Source organism: Ammospiza nelsoni, chromosome 3, assembly GCF_027579445.1.
Source record: "Ammospiza nelsoni isolate bAmmNel1 chromosome 3, bAmmNel1.pri, whole genome shotgun sequence".
Taxonomy (NCBI): domain Eukaryota; kingdom Metazoa; phylum Chordata; class Aves; order Passeriformes; family Passerellidae; genus Ammospiza; species Ammospiza nelsoni.
In genome coordinates, this window is record NC_080635.1 from 101228347 (window position 1) to 101245496 (window position 17150).

At 43.6% G+C, this 17150-nt stretch overlaps 1 protein-coding gene across 1 annotated transcript in view; it reads right to left on the reverse strand.

The window, feature by feature from the left end:
* Positions 1–496: 496 nt before the first annotated feature.
* Positions 497–17150, reverse strand: part of LOC132071094 (gamma-aminobutyric acid receptor subunit rho-2) — a 31916-nt gene continuing 15262 nt past the window's right edge. The window contains exons 3-9 of the mRNA XM_059468403.1: positions 15381–15448; positions 11275–11498; positions 7853–7935; positions 6420–6560; positions 6038–6190; positions 5221–5417; positions 497–947 (exon numbers count right to left, since the gene is read on the reverse strand). Of these exons, the coding sequence (XP_059324386.1) occupies positions 639–947; positions 5221–5417; positions 6038–6190; positions 6420–6560; positions 7853–7935; positions 11275–11498; positions 15381–15448 (1175 nt within the window). The 3' untranslated portion in view covers positions 497–638. The remainder of the gene's footprint in view (positions 948–5220; positions 5418–6037; positions 6191–6419; positions 6561–7852; positions 7936–11274; positions 11499–15380; positions 15449–17150) is intronic.

Genomic DNA, 17150 nt, shown 5'->3' on the forward strand with positions numbered 1-17150 from the left:
CCTGACTCAAACATCCCACCTGTGCTCTGTAACCAGCCCAGCTGATCCTGGCTGGCAAGCTGTCCTAGTGGTACTGATGAAGGTTCTGTCCAGACAGAAAGCAGAATCTGTACCATTAAAGGAGGTGTTCTTCACAAAACAATGGAGAAAAGTTATGTTTATATGCCAAAGAAAAAACAAAGTAATTTTCTCAAAAGTAAAGGAAAGCATTCAGTATCCTTACAGGAGAAGCACTGTCCAGACCTCCCCACACAAGTTGCATTGATTTAATTCCTTACAGCTCACATGAGCATTGTCTTTGGTTGTCCATTGCACAGCAGGCACCACCAGTGTGGCCAGCCCCAAACGAGCATCCAGCACTTTTGGCTGTATGGTGGACACATATTTTCAAGTATGAGAAATGTCATGTGTCATAAAGCACACGGGAGCAGGGTGTGGGCTGGAAACCAACCAGCACAGAGTTCCTCCATGAGGCCTGCACATGCAATTGCCTCCTGGGAGATGTGTCCTCCCATTTACACTTCAAAGAAGCAATACAATAATCAGGTTTCTAGTTTTGTGTCCAGATTAGACCAAAAAAAAAGTACCAACAAAAGAGTGTTTTGTAGACATCTTCTGATTCAGAAGTGCCAGCATGCTTAGCTAAAGACAGACCAATATATCAAATTAAAAAATATATAGGTGCCTGGAAATATTAACCTTGAATATTTATCAATTGCATGAGTGTTCTGGATGATGCGCAAGCCCACGTGGCCCTTCAGGCCTCTCTTCCTTGATGAATTAGATTCATTGCTCATGGCTAGATGCACAACCATCTTTTCTGGTTTTTCCTCTTCTGCTGCCATCTGGTTTCTTGTGTACCCTGCCAGGCTGTTGGCATCAGATTCACTGTAGTTTCCATCCAGCATCATAGTTTTCGAGTGAGGTATTCCACACGAACACGAAAACTGGAGACATAAACAAGAAATATAGCTGAATATTGGAAAAACATGTAAGCAACCAAAATTATGCCTTTCTATTAACAGACAGCTTGTAAACAGTTGAGTTCAAAATTTTGATTGAGATATTTTAAGTTTCTCTTTGAACAAAGAGGTCTTTTTTTTTCTTGTTTTCAAAAGGAAGAAATGTTGGGAATTTAGCTGCTAGAGACTGGAAAAATACAAAACCATGGCTAATTCCAAGTTCTGCACCTGCTAGATAGCGTGTCATTGGGCCTAGCTGTAGTATAATAACAAATAGTGAAAAAAAAATGAGAAAAGAGAGATGTAACCCCTAAGGAATGAGGAAGAGTTCATGGTATAGTTTAACCAATAGATTGCTTGGCTTACAGAATATTCATAAGCTTATTATTTGCTGTATAAGTGTTTGATGCTTTTTTCAATAAACTGGACCTGTGATGAACCATCTGGTGTCCTGGTCCCCTTCCTATGACAAAGAAACAGGGTTTATCTCCACTGCTTGGACAAACAGCTTCAGAAAATATTAGAAAAATGCTTTAGCAGACATACAGTCTAAGCAAAAGGTTTTCTTAGGTAGCTGTTGTTCAGCCTTACTGTCTTGTTATTCCTTATTATTCATTCTTTGTGTTTATAAATATTCATGGATAAGATGCAGTTTAATCTGTGGAAATGGCTTATCCAGTACATGTTACAGGAAGAAAAGGGCCAAGTTCTGCTTTTACAGATACATATGCTTTTTTCATAAATCTGATTTTAAACCAAGCAGAGGGCCAGCTAAAAGCATGATGTCAAATCCCACTTGGAGCTAATAGCAAAACTTGTACTGACTTCAGCAGCACCAGCATGCATCCCACAAGTCTAAAAAATTCCAATGCATTCAGATAGAATTTTGAATAGAAGATGCAGTCTTTGACCATTCAAAACATTTTCCTGTCCCAGAATATGGATTATGTATTTGCATCCAATGAAAATGGACTCCAAAATGTCCTTTCTGTTAGGAGTTCCTGTCTCTCATTTCCTGCAGACCAATTTCCGTATCCAATACTCCACCAACTTTGATGTGTGGGTTTTTCAAGAACTTGTTTTCAAGCATATGTTCAGCTAAAACAAATATATATATCTGAATACAGATATATGTAAAAATGTATATAAAATCAATATATTATATTCAGGATGCCATTGGAAAACCCTGCAGTCAAGGCTTTTCCTTTAAATTATTTAACCAACAGATCACATTGCTTATTGAAAACGTTAATATCAACTTAAGGATTGTTTTCCGTGTTCTTTGCATAACCAAAAGCTTTGGTATCAGGAGGTCATGTTCAGAAAAGCACGTCAAGTTAGTAACCATCTTACTTTAATTTTTTGATCACTCCATGAGTACAGCTGAAGATCAACTGGGTTTTAAGACATATTCTAAGCAGGCACACTTTCAAAACCCCACACCCCAAAACTAACAAAACCAAACCAAAACAGAACAAAACCAGAGTGCAGGTCCCCAAAAAAAAAGACTGCTGTGATTTAACCCCAGCTGACAAATAAGCATCATGCAGTCGCTCACTCAACCCACCTTCCCCCCTGAACTTCAGAAGGTTGTGGAGAAGAATCAAATGTAAAACTTGTAGATCAAGATAAGAATAATTTAATAATTGAAATGTGTTCCATGGTGTGGGATATCCGTTTGGCTCATTTGGGTCACCTGTCCTGGTCATGTTTCCTCCCAGCTTTTTTAGTTTACCTCTTCACTGGCAGTGCATGAGACACAAAAACATCCTTGACTCAGGATAAACACAATTTAGCAACAACATTAGTGTGTTACAACATTATTCTCACACTGAATTCAAAACACAGCACTGTACCAGCTACTGAAAAGAAACTAACTCTAAGCCAGCCCAAACCAGAATAACAGCAAACAACACAAAACCCACCGGGGAGAATTACACATCAGGCTCTCCATCAGGAACTGACAGGTCCAGGAGATGGTGGCTGCCTGTGAGGGACAGCAGCTACAATAACAATCCAATTGCTGCAGGACTCAGCAGACAAAGCAATTCTGCAGATTAACTGTCAGCCCCCAGGTCAAATTAGAGTTCCCATGGCTTCATGCACGTGTGATGACAGCCACCTCTATGGACAAGGGAGCCTGGCATGCTAGAAACCCACCTCCACAGAACCTAAAATTGCACTCATCCTCACATGGGTGTACACACAGAGGTGCACTACGTAATTCCATCCTGCTGGACTTTTGGCCTATGTCTACAATAATAATTCAAAGACCGCCAAAGAGCCTCCTTGGACATAGGAATGCAGCTGACAGCACCATTAAAGTGCCAGAAAGGTCTCTGGCCTCTCTCAGCCCAGCAAGCACCAAAAGTTCCCAGGTATGGGCTGGGAATAAGCATGGGGCCACAGACCCTTTGCCACAGGCATTTCACAGCTGCTCCCGTGATCTTCAGGGAGAGAAGGTTTAGTTTTGGATACTGCCTGTCTTTGTCCCTGGCAATTTCTTAATGTAGACATAACATAAAGCTCTCTTCTGGAGAGAGCTTACATGTTCATACCAGAACTTTTGGGGTCTTTCATAGGGGAGCAGCTCTGGCTGACAAGATCTACATCTACTGTGAGAAATGTCTCTTCTGCTTCTTCAAGAGCTTCTTCCTCAAATAATGCTATTTATTATCTCCGTTCCTGTTTCCCCTACTGAAGAATAATATTGTCACACGTTGAAGACTGAGTACAATATTTTCCCTTGTGCAGTAAAAAGGTGTTTGCTGAATATAGAATTCAAGGGCAGATTTATTACATAAATAACAAGCTACACCATCACTGGATGTGGCAAAACATTCCAGAAAACTTAGCAGAAAATTAACAAACCCTCTGAAGTTCATTTCATCCCTCTAGTACAGTTCAAAATAAAGGAGAAGAGCTTTCATCTTAAAAAATATAGGTTTTTTCTAGGCTAGTCAAACTTAGCAAGGATATTTCTTACTTCCCACGACCTGCCAAGACATCATATTCTTTGGACATGGGATGCCTGAGCAGGGCTGGCTAAAATGCCACAAACCACATGCAGCAAGTCAGACACCTCCTTGCACAGAGCATCTCTGCCTTGGGTTGTAGAGAACTGCTGGGCCCCAGGTTGGGGCTTGCAGGGACATGGATAAATTAAGATACTCAGAAGCTGTTCAAGCAGCTTTCCAGAATCATAATGCTGTTGAGAAGGCCTTGAAGAGAGGTAAAATTTCACCACAGGAGTCTGGTAAATTTATCCAACTGTTTTTTTAAATGTATCTAATTACATTTTTTTATGATATGCCAACTAGGAAAGGTGCTGGGCTGTTATGGGGCTTGTGCTGTTCTTCAAGAAAGTCATGGGGAGAAAAGGAAGGGAAAGAGAAGGACATGCAAAACTAAAAGGGTAGTTCATAGAGGGAAATAGCATGCTGAAATTGTATGAAAGATGATGTCTGCATTGGCATTTCCAACAAGCTTATACAAATTTCTCCAGGAGTCATAGACAGTAGGTTACCAGTAGACTAACATGGTGAGTTCCTACCAGGAAGAAAGCAATCATAAAACATGGTGATGTCCTGGGTGTATGGAAAAAACTGAGCACAAAAAAATGAAAAAACTGAAAAATTTGACTGAAAAAAACAGTGACTGAAAAAAGTTTGGCTCCAAGCCTTAGTGTTCAAAAGGCAATGGTGTTTGTTTAACCACAAAGAAGGGCCTAGAGCTCTGTAAGATACCTCAAGCTGGAAAGGACTTGAGGGCATCTCTAGTACTATGTCCTGCTCGTAGCAGGGCCAAGATGGTCAGGATGTATCAAGTCTTGAATCACTCCAGGGATGCAGGATAAGACCTTTTATAGCACATTAAGAAGTACAAGCATAAACTTGGCTGACTGTTGTTTGTGCTTGGTGATGGGAAACACCTCCACTATTACATCCATTAAATCCAGTTTCCAGAGTAATGTTACCTGTAGAGGAAGGAAACTAATTTGCACCAAATAAGACCTTTAGCTTACTAAACAAGAATTGTGGCAGCTGCCGCAAAGCATCAGATTTTATACTTTCCCCTCTTGCCGATCAAATCCTGTTTTTCTGTGTGAGCAATTCAGCCTGAGGTGGAGTGGTCTAAAAGACCCAATTACACACATGGTTGTCAATGTTTCCCCATTAACAGACAGTCAATATAAAGACCAGATATCAGCTGTAAGGGGAAAAAAAAAAAAAAAGTGGATGACAAAAGTGTTTCTCACCCTCTCCCGAAGTTTCCTCTCCTTCCGCTCTTGCACTGTTGTCAGGTAATTCACAGCTGCATATTCCAGCACCGATAGGAAGACAAACACAAAACTGACCCACAGGTAAATGTCCACTGCTTTGATGTAGGAAACACGAGGCATGGAGGCATTCACCCCAGTGATGATCGTGGACATGGTCAGCACAGTGGTTATCCCTGGAGAGAATCAAAAGAAAGAAATGTTATTGACTGATACAGTCCATGAGGGGTTTTATCTCTAGAGAAACAGAAATTATGGCCTACATGATGCTCTGAAAGATGTTCAGTGTAAGACGAATATGTGTAAAGTAGCTCTTCAGCTAATGCAGAATTGTTGTCCTGCCTCCATTTTTGTGCTTATGATGGGCTGAGTTTTGAGGAGCAATGGAGCATTCAACATTTTGCATTTAACAGACAGCATTTAACTCCCTCCTTAAACTCCAGGGTTTAAACACAATGCTGTTAAAATGTATTTTTACACACCTAATCCTAAGATCAGGTCTGCTCAGACCAGTGGTGACAAGGATGCCTGTTTCCTAGCTGTACCACTCTGTGTTACAGCTTCATTTTTAAGACCACACCGCTTTCTGTTCTGAGCTACATATAAGTGAGGAAGACTGCTAAATGATGAAGGACTCAAGACAAGGTGCAAGTTATACATTGTATTAATCATCAGATAAAACCACCATTTGCTTGCACAATATCTTTAACCATCAAAATGAGCAGTTCCCTTTCCTGCCAAAGCCTTCACATTCAAAGCTTTTCACACAGCCACGGCTTGTTGCAGTTGTTCTCACCCAAAGAGACTCTGGCAGGAACTGCTCGTCGGTCGATCCAGAAGGACACCCAGGACAGCATGACCATGAGAGTGGCAGGGAAGTAGGTTTGGAGCAGGAAGAAGAAGATGTGTCGGCGTAAGGTGAAGTTTATATAGAGGCGATTGTACCAACCTTGGAGAGAGGAGGAGAGCCAGAATCAGTGAGACCAGCCTGGACAGCAGGTACAGAGAGACAAGACCTTCTTTGGTTCTTTTATTTCTAAGACTTGTAAAACAAGAAACTGGGTTTTGATACAGACTGCGGAGACTACACTTCAGTGACATAATCCCAACAGCCCCCTCAAAAGCAGATAATAGAGTATTAGGTTTAGCAATAGTAAGACATCAGAAAAGGCCAATACCTGTGCTACTGTAGAAAGCCAGTCTTGATGTGGTGTGGAACTTTTGTATCAAAAACTGAGACAAAGAAATTTTTTCATCAGTTTTCAGAGATTCATTCCCATTTTTCCAATACAGCATCAGATCTTCATCAGTGTAAGCATCTAAGGGAAAGAAGAAATACAATGTGATGTGACTTTAGCTTAGAGGTTCAACAAAAGTTAATACATCCAGTCTTTGCCATGAACTAATGCCACAGGTAAGTTTGCCAACAACTAAGGAGTTCAAAAGGTCTTGTCATATAATACACTGTGACAACAACAAAAATCTGAATTCAAGATTCAAGAAAACAAATCCTCTTTTTACTTCACATTGAAATGACATTTAGAATGGTACTCTTCTGAACATCACAGACTAAAAATAGATAATAACTCAGGAAATAATAATGGGTAAAACACCTTAATTTAGAGGAAGGAGGAAGTGTGGACACTTCAAACAGTCCTAGAATGATAAAAGTAAAAGGGACAAGTGAGAAGCAAAATAAATATGTTAAAACTATAAATGAAGAACATAGAGAATTTGTACACTAAGTAACAGGAATGGGAAATGAGAAGAGGGTTATTAAGATCATCAGGGACAGGAGCACATGGCTTAGGGACAAGAGGCTGGGGGAACTTGTTCAGCTGGGAGAAGAGCAATCTGTGGTGGGAGAAGAGCAGTCTGTGGTGGGAGAAGAGCAGTCTGTGGTGGGGTCCAGCTGCTGCCCTGCTGACCCTCATGGAGAAGGAGGCAGCAGCCTTTTGCCAGATGCTTTGACAAAATGGAGAGCGAAAGGACAAGAGACAAAGGCTGCAAGTCTCAGCAAAGGATTGTTCCCAAGAAGATAAAAGGAAATATTTTCAGGATCAGGGCTGTCAAATATTTGAGCATGTTGCAGAGAAAAGTTGTGGAGCCTGAATTACCTTGCTCAAAACCCAGCTGGACATAGCTCCAAGCAACCTATAATGAAAAACTCCCTGCTCTCAGCAGGGTATTGGAGCAGCTGACCTCAAGGTCAGTGAAAATTATCCTCTGATTCTGATTCTGATTTTTGCAGAGAAGCATTCAGTTAAATAGCTGGGAGGATCTCAAAACAACCAGATATTAGTCTTGCCATACCCTGGAGAAAGTCTACAAAAATTCCTAGTGTTCACATTGCTTTCTCCACCAAAGAAGCTGAGCCCGGACCACAGTGTTTGCAGGATCAGGATTATGTCATAGGATGTTTTCCTTGCAAATTCTGGTCTTGCAGCACAAGGACTAGATCACAATACTGCTGAGCCAACAGGACTCCTAGTAACTGTGATGAGCTATTATTTCAGGCTCTAAAATAGAGAGCATTCTGAAACATGTCCAGTGAAATGTTTGTGCAGCCAGTCATGGAGAGCATCTATCTAGAAACACGGATACAACTTACAGCTTTCCAGCTCCAGAGAACATGTCTGAGAGTCCAGGGGAAAGTGGCTGAAGTCCATGTTGCACATTGCTGTCACTGTGACCCTAGAAATCGAAAATGAGAAAAGCTGGTTTCTATGAGGAGCAATCAAGAGAGAATCTTATCACAGATAATTATTCTGCAGCTTTTGAGCCAGAAACATTGCATGATGTTTGCAAAAAATCCACAGGAAAATGCCTACCAATTCTCTATGTTCAAGCTAGATGGATTATACACAGAAGCTCAAAAAATGTAATTTCAATAACAAGGAACTAAAGCACTATCTTGGATGTTACTGTTATACTAATGTCAGTACAGATATTTCCACTGTGTTTTACATCCAACTATTTGCCTACAAGACTACAATGTAAAGTAACTTCACCATTTACATTTAACTTCACTATTTACATTTGAATATTCCCTTATGTGCAGTTTAATTCAGGTTTCCACATTTTCCTCTTGGCTCTGTTCCCTCCATAGTCACCCCAGAATGACCCAAGCCTGAGGAATATGACCATCCTTACTGCAAGCCACACAATTCCTTCAGTACATATATTATTAAGGCAACGGCAGTTTCTTACAGCTCTCAATAAACCCTTTTAATCTGAGGGGTGTTTTTCTGGGGCAGGGGTTGTAAAATGGGTGCAGCTGGTTTTCAGTGAGTGAGATTTGCTTCTGTTAAGTTTTTTTCTTAGCTAAAAAGCTGCAGCAATCACAGCTCCAGTTTTTAAAGTAGTCCAGTTGTGCACAATGTTACATAAGAAGTTTTCCAGTGGGTCAGTGAACTTTCCCTGCAGACGGATTTGCAGTGGAGATCCCGATTTAGGAGGGGCAAATCAGCTGTGACTCATCGTTTCAGAAGCCAACTTACGTTGGTTGTGACCATTTTCTAGATGCATTCCAGATGTTGATAAAGGACTTTTCCTCTGTTCCAGGGATTGTGATCCAAATCCTACCCTGACCTACACACTCATCACCCCTGAAAGGCACATGCTGTTCATTTTGACTATAAACTACAGCAAAATTTTGCCATTTGAGCAAAATTTAAAGAATGTTTTTGGGGATATGTTCCAGAAGGTGTCCTGCAATGATGGCCTCCCCTAACTGTATGCAGCATTTAAGCATTGCATAACTCAGTCTCATTACAGTGCGTTATTTTCTTTCTCTGGCATCACCTGGACTGTGGCACAACCTGTGGTCAATAACAGTTTGTTAGTCAGGGGCAGAACAGAAACTCGGCTCATCAGTATGATATTCCTCAATTAGAGTGCAGTGTCCAGGTGGCTTTGAAGGCCCAAGGCCCAAAACAGGAATGAAATGTTCCCCAGCCCACTGCCAATCCCATGCAGACATCTCAAGATACCTAAGGGCATTCCCAGCAACACTGGACACCCATCACCCATCCACCTTTTTCAGCTGGATACTCTTCTGAGTGTTCTAAACACCAGCGGGCCCAAATGCCATGGAGATTTTTTTTCTCCTTGGATTTTACGTATCAAATTATCATTTTAACAATTGTGCTGTGATGAACTCACAGACTTTTCTCTCGTGGGCAACATTAAAAAGTCACATCACCTCCTCAACAGACCACAGAAGCAAACTTAATAGAAAACTTTTCCAAGTTTTTGAAAATCATTTTACCATGGATGAAACGAATAAGTTCCAGAAAGATCCTAGAACAGAAATCCTTGGCTACAAAATATTAAAAGGTCACTGAACACTCAGAGCGTATTTTCTGTCCTGGGGAAATACCCATTTTTTTGGATTCTTGAGCTTTTGTTTCCTCTGGCAGTATATTTTTCTCTGCTTCTCTTTTTTCAATCTTCTGAAGGAAATTAAATCTGCAGGGATGCTGATGTTAGCAATCATAAAGGTGGGCTGGTTAGAAGGGGAAACTACTGAGCAAAAAATGTCTGATGAAAAATATGGACAGAGAAAGGTAACAAGAAAAATCCCTGAGAAGCTCAGCTGGCCTCTTTGACATGCAGATAGGGTACCTAGAAACTGGAGACATCCTGAAATACCATCAATAACTGCCAAAAAAAAAGTGCTTTAACAGGCACTTTATTGTAAGAAAAGGTAGGAGATTATCTTGAAAATAAAAAAGAGTCTGGGAGAACAGAAAACATCATTAACTTTGGCTGTTACAGGTGAAAAATAAAAATTACCAGCATCTATTGTCTATTCAAATTGGTGGCATCCTACACCCTCTTATCTCTCTGGATATAAGGAGGCCTTAATTTTTATCCAAAATAAAGCCTTCCTCTGAGACCTTTCCATGCTCCACACACTTTTCTGCTCCTTAGAGAATTGAATTTGGTGCATGAACTTTCTACCAGCTCTTGGACACCCACCAAGGACTCTTGGCTGACTCCATGCCCTGTGACTCAGAGCATCTCTGAAATGAGACACTGCTGTCTCACAGGTCCCCTCTGAGCCCACTTTCATCCCTTCCTTCCATCCCTTGGATGATTTGCATCACTTCATGGTGGTATCACTGGTACCAGTGCTGTGCACCTGCACAAGCAACCTATCCTAAGGGTACCTGAGGGTATATTGTGGATGAAATGTAAATTCATGTAATGTAAAGTAACCTGTAACACGAAATACCCAGGTTAGTAATTGGCTGTTGCCACATGACTGACAGATGCTAAATTATTGACTGCTGACAGCAATTTGCAATAGAGTGATATGGATATGCAGTCACTTTATTAATCATGGGTGTAGTTGCCAGTGGTGATTTTGTGGTAGTTTGCTTGCTAGTGGTGATTTTTGTGGTATTTTTGATAATCTGTATAAAGGTAGAAAAGTTCAGAGGATTAAGCCTCCATGTCCTTGTGTATTACAGAATCCTGCAAACCCACAGTCAGGATCCGTGTACACCCGCAGGATGGATAACCCTCCAGGTCATGACAGGCATCCCTCAGGATTCCTCCAGCCAACAAATCTACTAGAAAACCAGTTTAATATTGCCATTTCAGCTTCAATAAACATAAACATTTACATCAACAGGAAAGCAGAACAACTGAAAAAAATGCTAGACAAACAAGAAGGAAAATAGGATAATTATAGAGGTCACCATCTGGTATATCAGCAGCTTCCAGTTTAATCACACACTGACCCTGGGATGAACATTCCTGCTTGACTAAGCCCTCCACTGACTGCAAAGAGTTGGGGGCATGCTTCCCCCAGGAGGAGATTACCCTGTTACTGCCCACAGCATGGGCTCTCAGAGTTTCCTGCACAGCATTTTGTGCTGGACATTCTGGCAACAGGGCTCTGCATCAGCAGCAGGAGTAGCAGGATTGGCAGTAGCAGTCCTGGTGATCACCAAAGTCAAGGCTGGAGCCAAACTGGCAGCAAAGCCCCAGGGGATGCCCAGGGGAGGCAGGGCTGCTCTGTACCTCATGCTGTAGAGGACGTGCCCATCGGGGAACACTCGCAGCATGATGTTGTCTGTGGTGGTGTCATGGATGAAGGACCTCTTGGAATGCACAAAGAAGACATCAGGGACCCAGATCTTCTTCACCAGCCTGCCATCAAAGGTCATGCTCTTGTTGTTGGTGCTGGGAAACGAGAGACGCTCGTCCTTCCAGTAGTGCCTTAAGTACAAGGTCATGGTGAAATCCTTCAGAGACCCAATGAAGGAAGAGAGCTCTGTCAGTGCTGCACTCTAAACTAGGGCACACCAGAAAGAAAACTCACTCCCACCAGACAGACGAGATCTCTCCACTCTCAACTCCTGATTCTTTCCTAGGTCAATGCTCTCTGTCAGTAGATTTTCCTGACAAAATAATTTCAGCCAAAACAATGCATAGCCAACGAATGAATTTATTACAGTACCCAGTAATGTTCAGTCCCAAACAGGATATAAATATGCCCCAAGAGAAGCAATGCCCTGCAGAAATGATTCTTCAGTTCTGGCAAAATTATCTTACAGGACTTTGGTAGCAATAGGATGGTCAAGAGGAAAAACTGAAAGTTAGCTTAACAGTCATGCTAAACACTAAGCAATTTATCCCCAAAAGGACTAAATTGTTGCAAATAGCAACCAGGTGAGGGAACTTTGTTTCCTAAAATATGAGTGTGTAAATACAATTCCCTTTTAGGCTTGTTGATGGGGCAGGAGCTTCAGTGACATAAAGGAAAACATCTATTTGTTATCCCAACCTGGTAGTTGCTGCTTTTAGAGCTGAATCTACTCTCATGCTGAGAGATCAAGTACACTTATTTCCTTTATATTCCCAATTAAGCAAGTGGTTATGGGAGCTGCAGCTGCTTAGTCTGAGCAGGCAGCAACGCAGGCCAGGGTTTCTCCCTAACCCACTTTCTCAAGCCACAGCCAATCAGTTTGGTGACAGTGACAATCAGTTCCCCTGACTCTCTGCTTCAAAGGGCTGTCTCACAATGGCCATGCATTGCCAGTAGGTTTTTCATTAATTTGTCAGAGCAGGCTCTGGTGCCAGTCCTCCCCTTGATGCCTGGCACAGCACAGAGCTGGCCAGACCTCTCTGACCATGGCAGAGAATGGCCAGGGGGACACTTCTGCTCACCCACCTGCAGGTCCCCACCTTATCAGACGGGTCCAAGGCTCCTTCACTGCTCATCCCAGGGATGCTGCCAGCTCCTGCTCCCTACTGGACACTGGCCACCTTCCCCTTACATCCACAGTCCCAAAGAAACACTTCCAGCAGCTACTGCCCATGCAGAGCTTAGGTTACAACCCAGCTAGAAGAGTCAGCCTCAGGGACCGGACATCAAACTCATCAGTTTGAGTAGAGCTGGGAAAAAGGGAACCAAGGAAGAGGCACAATCGCTGCTTTCTTAGGGGTCAGAGCAGGTTATATTAAAACTCAAAAAAGGAGTAAAGAAGAGCCTGGCAATTCAGGGTTGCCAGTTGCCTGGCCATGACATAGGCAGAGGGACATGGGGCTGCAGGAGAGGAGCACCATTCTCATGGTTTAGCGTCAGCCAGCAGCTCAGTACAGCACAGACACTTGCTCACTCCTGTCTCCCACCACCTCCAGCCAATCTGATGGGGAGTAGACTTAGAAGAAGTTGGGTTGAAATAAAAACAGTTTAACAATTTAAATAAATAGTAATAAGAAGAGTAATGAAAAGGAAGATGAGAAGAGATAGAGGGGCAAAACTCCAGAAAAACAAGTGATCCACAATACAGTTGCTGACAGATGCAAATCCCCCAGCAGTGATCAGCCCCTCTCATCCACCTCGCCCCAGTTTATACACTGGGCATGATGTTCTGTAGTGTGGAACATCTGGAATATCCCTTTGGCCACCTCGGGTCAACTGTCCTGGCCATGCTCCCCTCCTCACTGGCAGAGCACAGGACACTGAAAAGTCCTTGACTCAGGGTAAGCACTGCTGAGCCACAAATAAAACACTGTGTTATCAGTATCATTCTCATACTAAATCCAAAACCAGCACTGTACCAGCTGCTAAGAAGAAAATTAGCTCTATCCCAGCCAGAATCAGGACAGCCAGGCAGCCTGAGGCTGTGGCTGCAAAATGCCTCTGGGCAGCTCCATCATCAGAGCATGGGGGAGTGGGGACCATCAGCCAGGCAGCCTCAGCACTGCTTACAGACACTCCAGAGGAGGGGGCAGACACTGTCAGAAGGCACAGCACAGGAAGGAACTCACTTTCCTGCTTTCCAGGACACCCCTCTCCCTGTCCTACCCAACTGGAGCTTCTCATCTCTCACCTTCAGCCCCTTCCTCTCTCCAAAGAGGCAGCACAGTGGCCTCTGCAGTGGCCAACTCTCCTCTGCCTCCAATGGCCAGCCTGGTGCACCCAATGCTGCCAACACAGAGACAAAGTGACAGCTGACAACAGCTTCTAAGTATAAAATCCAACTTAAGGAGGCTTTTTCATGGCATAGTTCAAAGGAGGCAGTATGCTGACCGCTTGTTCCTTTCTGACCAGCACACAATTGGGAGAATGATAGTACCTGTCAGAGGCACAGCCAATGAGTCTACACAAGTACCTGAATTTTGGCAGCCTATTTCATGTTTGTTCCAAGCTCCAGGCAGCCTCAAGAGCGTGTCCTGCCACTGCACAGAGCAGCAGCCCATCCACATCAACCAGACAGGCACTGGTTTTAAACCCACATGCCTTAAACAGCCCCTGGCTGCTCTCCCTGCCATGCACAGTCCTGCAGATACAGTGGGCTGGGGCTGGTGATGCCTGAGTCTGGTCCTTCTTTGGGGCACCAGGAGCCTGCTCAAGCAGGGATAGCTGAGGCCTGCCCAGCCCAGGGTAGCTGATTTTCAGGGCCACTTCAGAGCAGTTTGAAACAAGCCCTGCCTGCAGTGAGAGACAAGGAGGGCTCCCTGCTGCAGGCACAGCCAGCCCTGTCCCCTGGCCATGCAGGAGCTTGATGCCCACTCTCCTCCTGCAAACATCCATGCTGGACAGTCTGCTGGAACACAACTCAGACTGATCTGGGAGAACATTCTTCCACCCAAAAAATGTCAGCAACTGCTGTAGAAAGTGTTTGTCATGAGCTGGGAAAATAGGAACTGTTGACAGCCAAGGGAGAGAACTGACCTCCAAGGCTTCTGACAGGCAAGGTTTTCATTGAATCCTGACAGAAAGCACTGTGAGTTTTTTACTTGCACTAATTAGGCCTCTTTGCTGCTCTGACATTATCTTGATGTATTAGAGCCCCAGTTCTCCCCCTGGCAGCCATTCCCTGTGCTCCCCTCCGACACACCTCACTGCATGCCTACCCCCAAACCCTCTCTTTCAATATCCAGGCAGGCAAGCTGCCTGGTTTTAATCACAGAACATAGAATATTTTGGGTTGGAAAGGACCTTTAAAGGTCATCTAAACCAACCCCTCCAAAATGGCATGAAGATGTAATTGCACCATATTTAAAAAAAAAATCAGCCTAAAGCTCTTCCTTTGTCCTTATGTTTTGTCTAGACCACAAAAGGTGCACAAGAACAGGGAGGAAAAGGCAGAAAGAGGAAGGAGCCCAGAAGCTTCCTCTATTCCTCTATGTTCCTTTTTCCACTTCTCTTTCAAGTGTTTTTATTCCATTTCCTACAATTAAAAATAAAAAAATCCCCATGAAACAACCCCAAACCACACAGTAAAGTGTTTGTGACACTCATGTGAATTGAATGGTTCCCTAAGGAAGAAAACTCCTGCAGCAAACACAGCTTATGTGAATTTCCCCATACAGCTTCAAACCTTCATATGCAGCTGCTTATATTTCAACTGTGATAGATCTTTCACAGCACCGATTACTCTCCCATTCAAGGTCCCTTTTCTCTTCATGCTTTTAATCTTTTTCCTCTGGAGGTGGAGAGGTAAGATTTTGATCATCTGGTTTTATCAAGTCTTTGGTTCTGATTATCAGCCTCTTTGGATTTTGGAGATGCTGCTGTTACTTTCATCTGACCAATGATTACAAGCCCATGGGTTTCAAGTCCGGAGGTCTTTTTATGGCTAGAATTAACTGAGGCTCAGAAGAGCATTACGTACCATGTCAACCTCAGAAATACTGTCCAAGCTTTCAACTTGCACATCCACCCCAACAGGAATGGCAGGGCCTGAAAGAGAATGAGATTCAGATATGTAAATAAATGTTCTTTCACATCATCTGCATTTAATTAGCACTCCTAAGGTGACATGCAAACATTTCTGAGCTTATGTTGTGCATTTCTGTCAATGGTTCTTCAGGAAGGGGCTGGGAATGAGTTAGTGAATAACCATGTAAGGGCCCTTCTGAAACATTGAATTATCTTCCCCTTGGCATATGCTGCAATGTTGACACTTTGCCAGTTAGTCCAGAGCTTGGATGAAACATTTGCCTATGTTTTTAAAAACTGAGCCATCTCATCTTAAATTTTAGGTTTTTATAAATAAATTTAGCCCCAAGGATGGGGACTGAGATGAAGATAAGGCAAGCAACGAGCTCTTCCTTGGAGGTTTCTCATTTTTTATCAAGGCAAGCCACATTAATCTCTCAAGAGCTCATCACCATCTTGATTCATATTATTCACTGATGATATTGCTAGTTTTCCACAGTAATTTTCAAATTAGCAATCAGAGAGCTCACAAAGAGCAAATAAGCAGAAAACATCCCATAATAAATGGACACTTCTCTATTACTAGAAACCCTGTATGAAACCTCACTGCAGACTGCTGCTCACTAATCACCAGGGCCTGCTCAAGATCCCCACAGTGTGCCCTCACGCAGCTTTTCCCAAATTCTGGTGATCAGGGCCTACTGAGAAAGACCAGCACAGCAAGCAGGGCCCAGCAGGAGGAGCAGCCCAGGGGGATCCAGGGCTGCCTGGTGCTGCCAGGGACGCTGTGGCTGTGGGACTCACAGGGCTCACACTGGTGATGTCCTGGGCCTGCCTCAGCCTGGGCACTGCCAGTGAGACACACCATGCCAAAGGAAGCAGAAGCTCTGCAGACATGTCTGAGGCTTGTCCAGCAGAAATTAATCTTCCAAGGACCACAGTGGCCCCCATGAAGATTTCCAAAGACTTTTATCTCCTAGATTTTGAACCTGATTAGCAGTCAGATAATATGCAAGGTACACCACAATCCCTTTGTGGACTCAGACCCATATTTGCAGTGCCACAAACAGCAGGGCCTGCTGCATGCATACATTTAGGCGGAGCAGCATCTTTCTGGAGACCACATCAAAGCTCTGAATACACTACAAGTCCAACCAGAGAGCAGAAATGTGGCTGAGAGAGCAGCACAGTTTTCAAGCTGCTATCCATCATGCTCCTGTACCTGCAGCAGCATGTACACACTCCCACACATCTGCAGGGCTTTTGAGCACAGCCTTGTGTTTGCCTCTGCTGGAGGAGAAAGAGGCACCAGCTCAGCCTCAGGAGGGAAAGGCTGATCCCCAAGCCCATGAGACAGGCTGTCACCAGCCCCAGTGCAGGTTTGCAGGGCTTTGGTTAGCCAGCCCCACTGATTACAGCAGAGCACACTGATGGTGGCACTGTCCCCTTCCCACACGCTCAGCTCCAGCTCGTTTTGCCCAGGGTGTCTGTCAGCAGCAGTGCTGGGAGCAGGCACCTTGAACAGGCCCTGTGGAGCAGAACCAGGCTCCCCAGAACCACCAATTCCAGTTTGAGTGGCTGCAGCCCCCAGCAGGGAAGCTCAAACACGGCTAACCCAGAACTCTGAGGTGACTCCCAGAGGCTCCCAAACACCTTCATGTCACATTCAGACACACAGCTGTGCACTGCACACTTTAAAAAAATCGCCAGCAATCATTTGCAA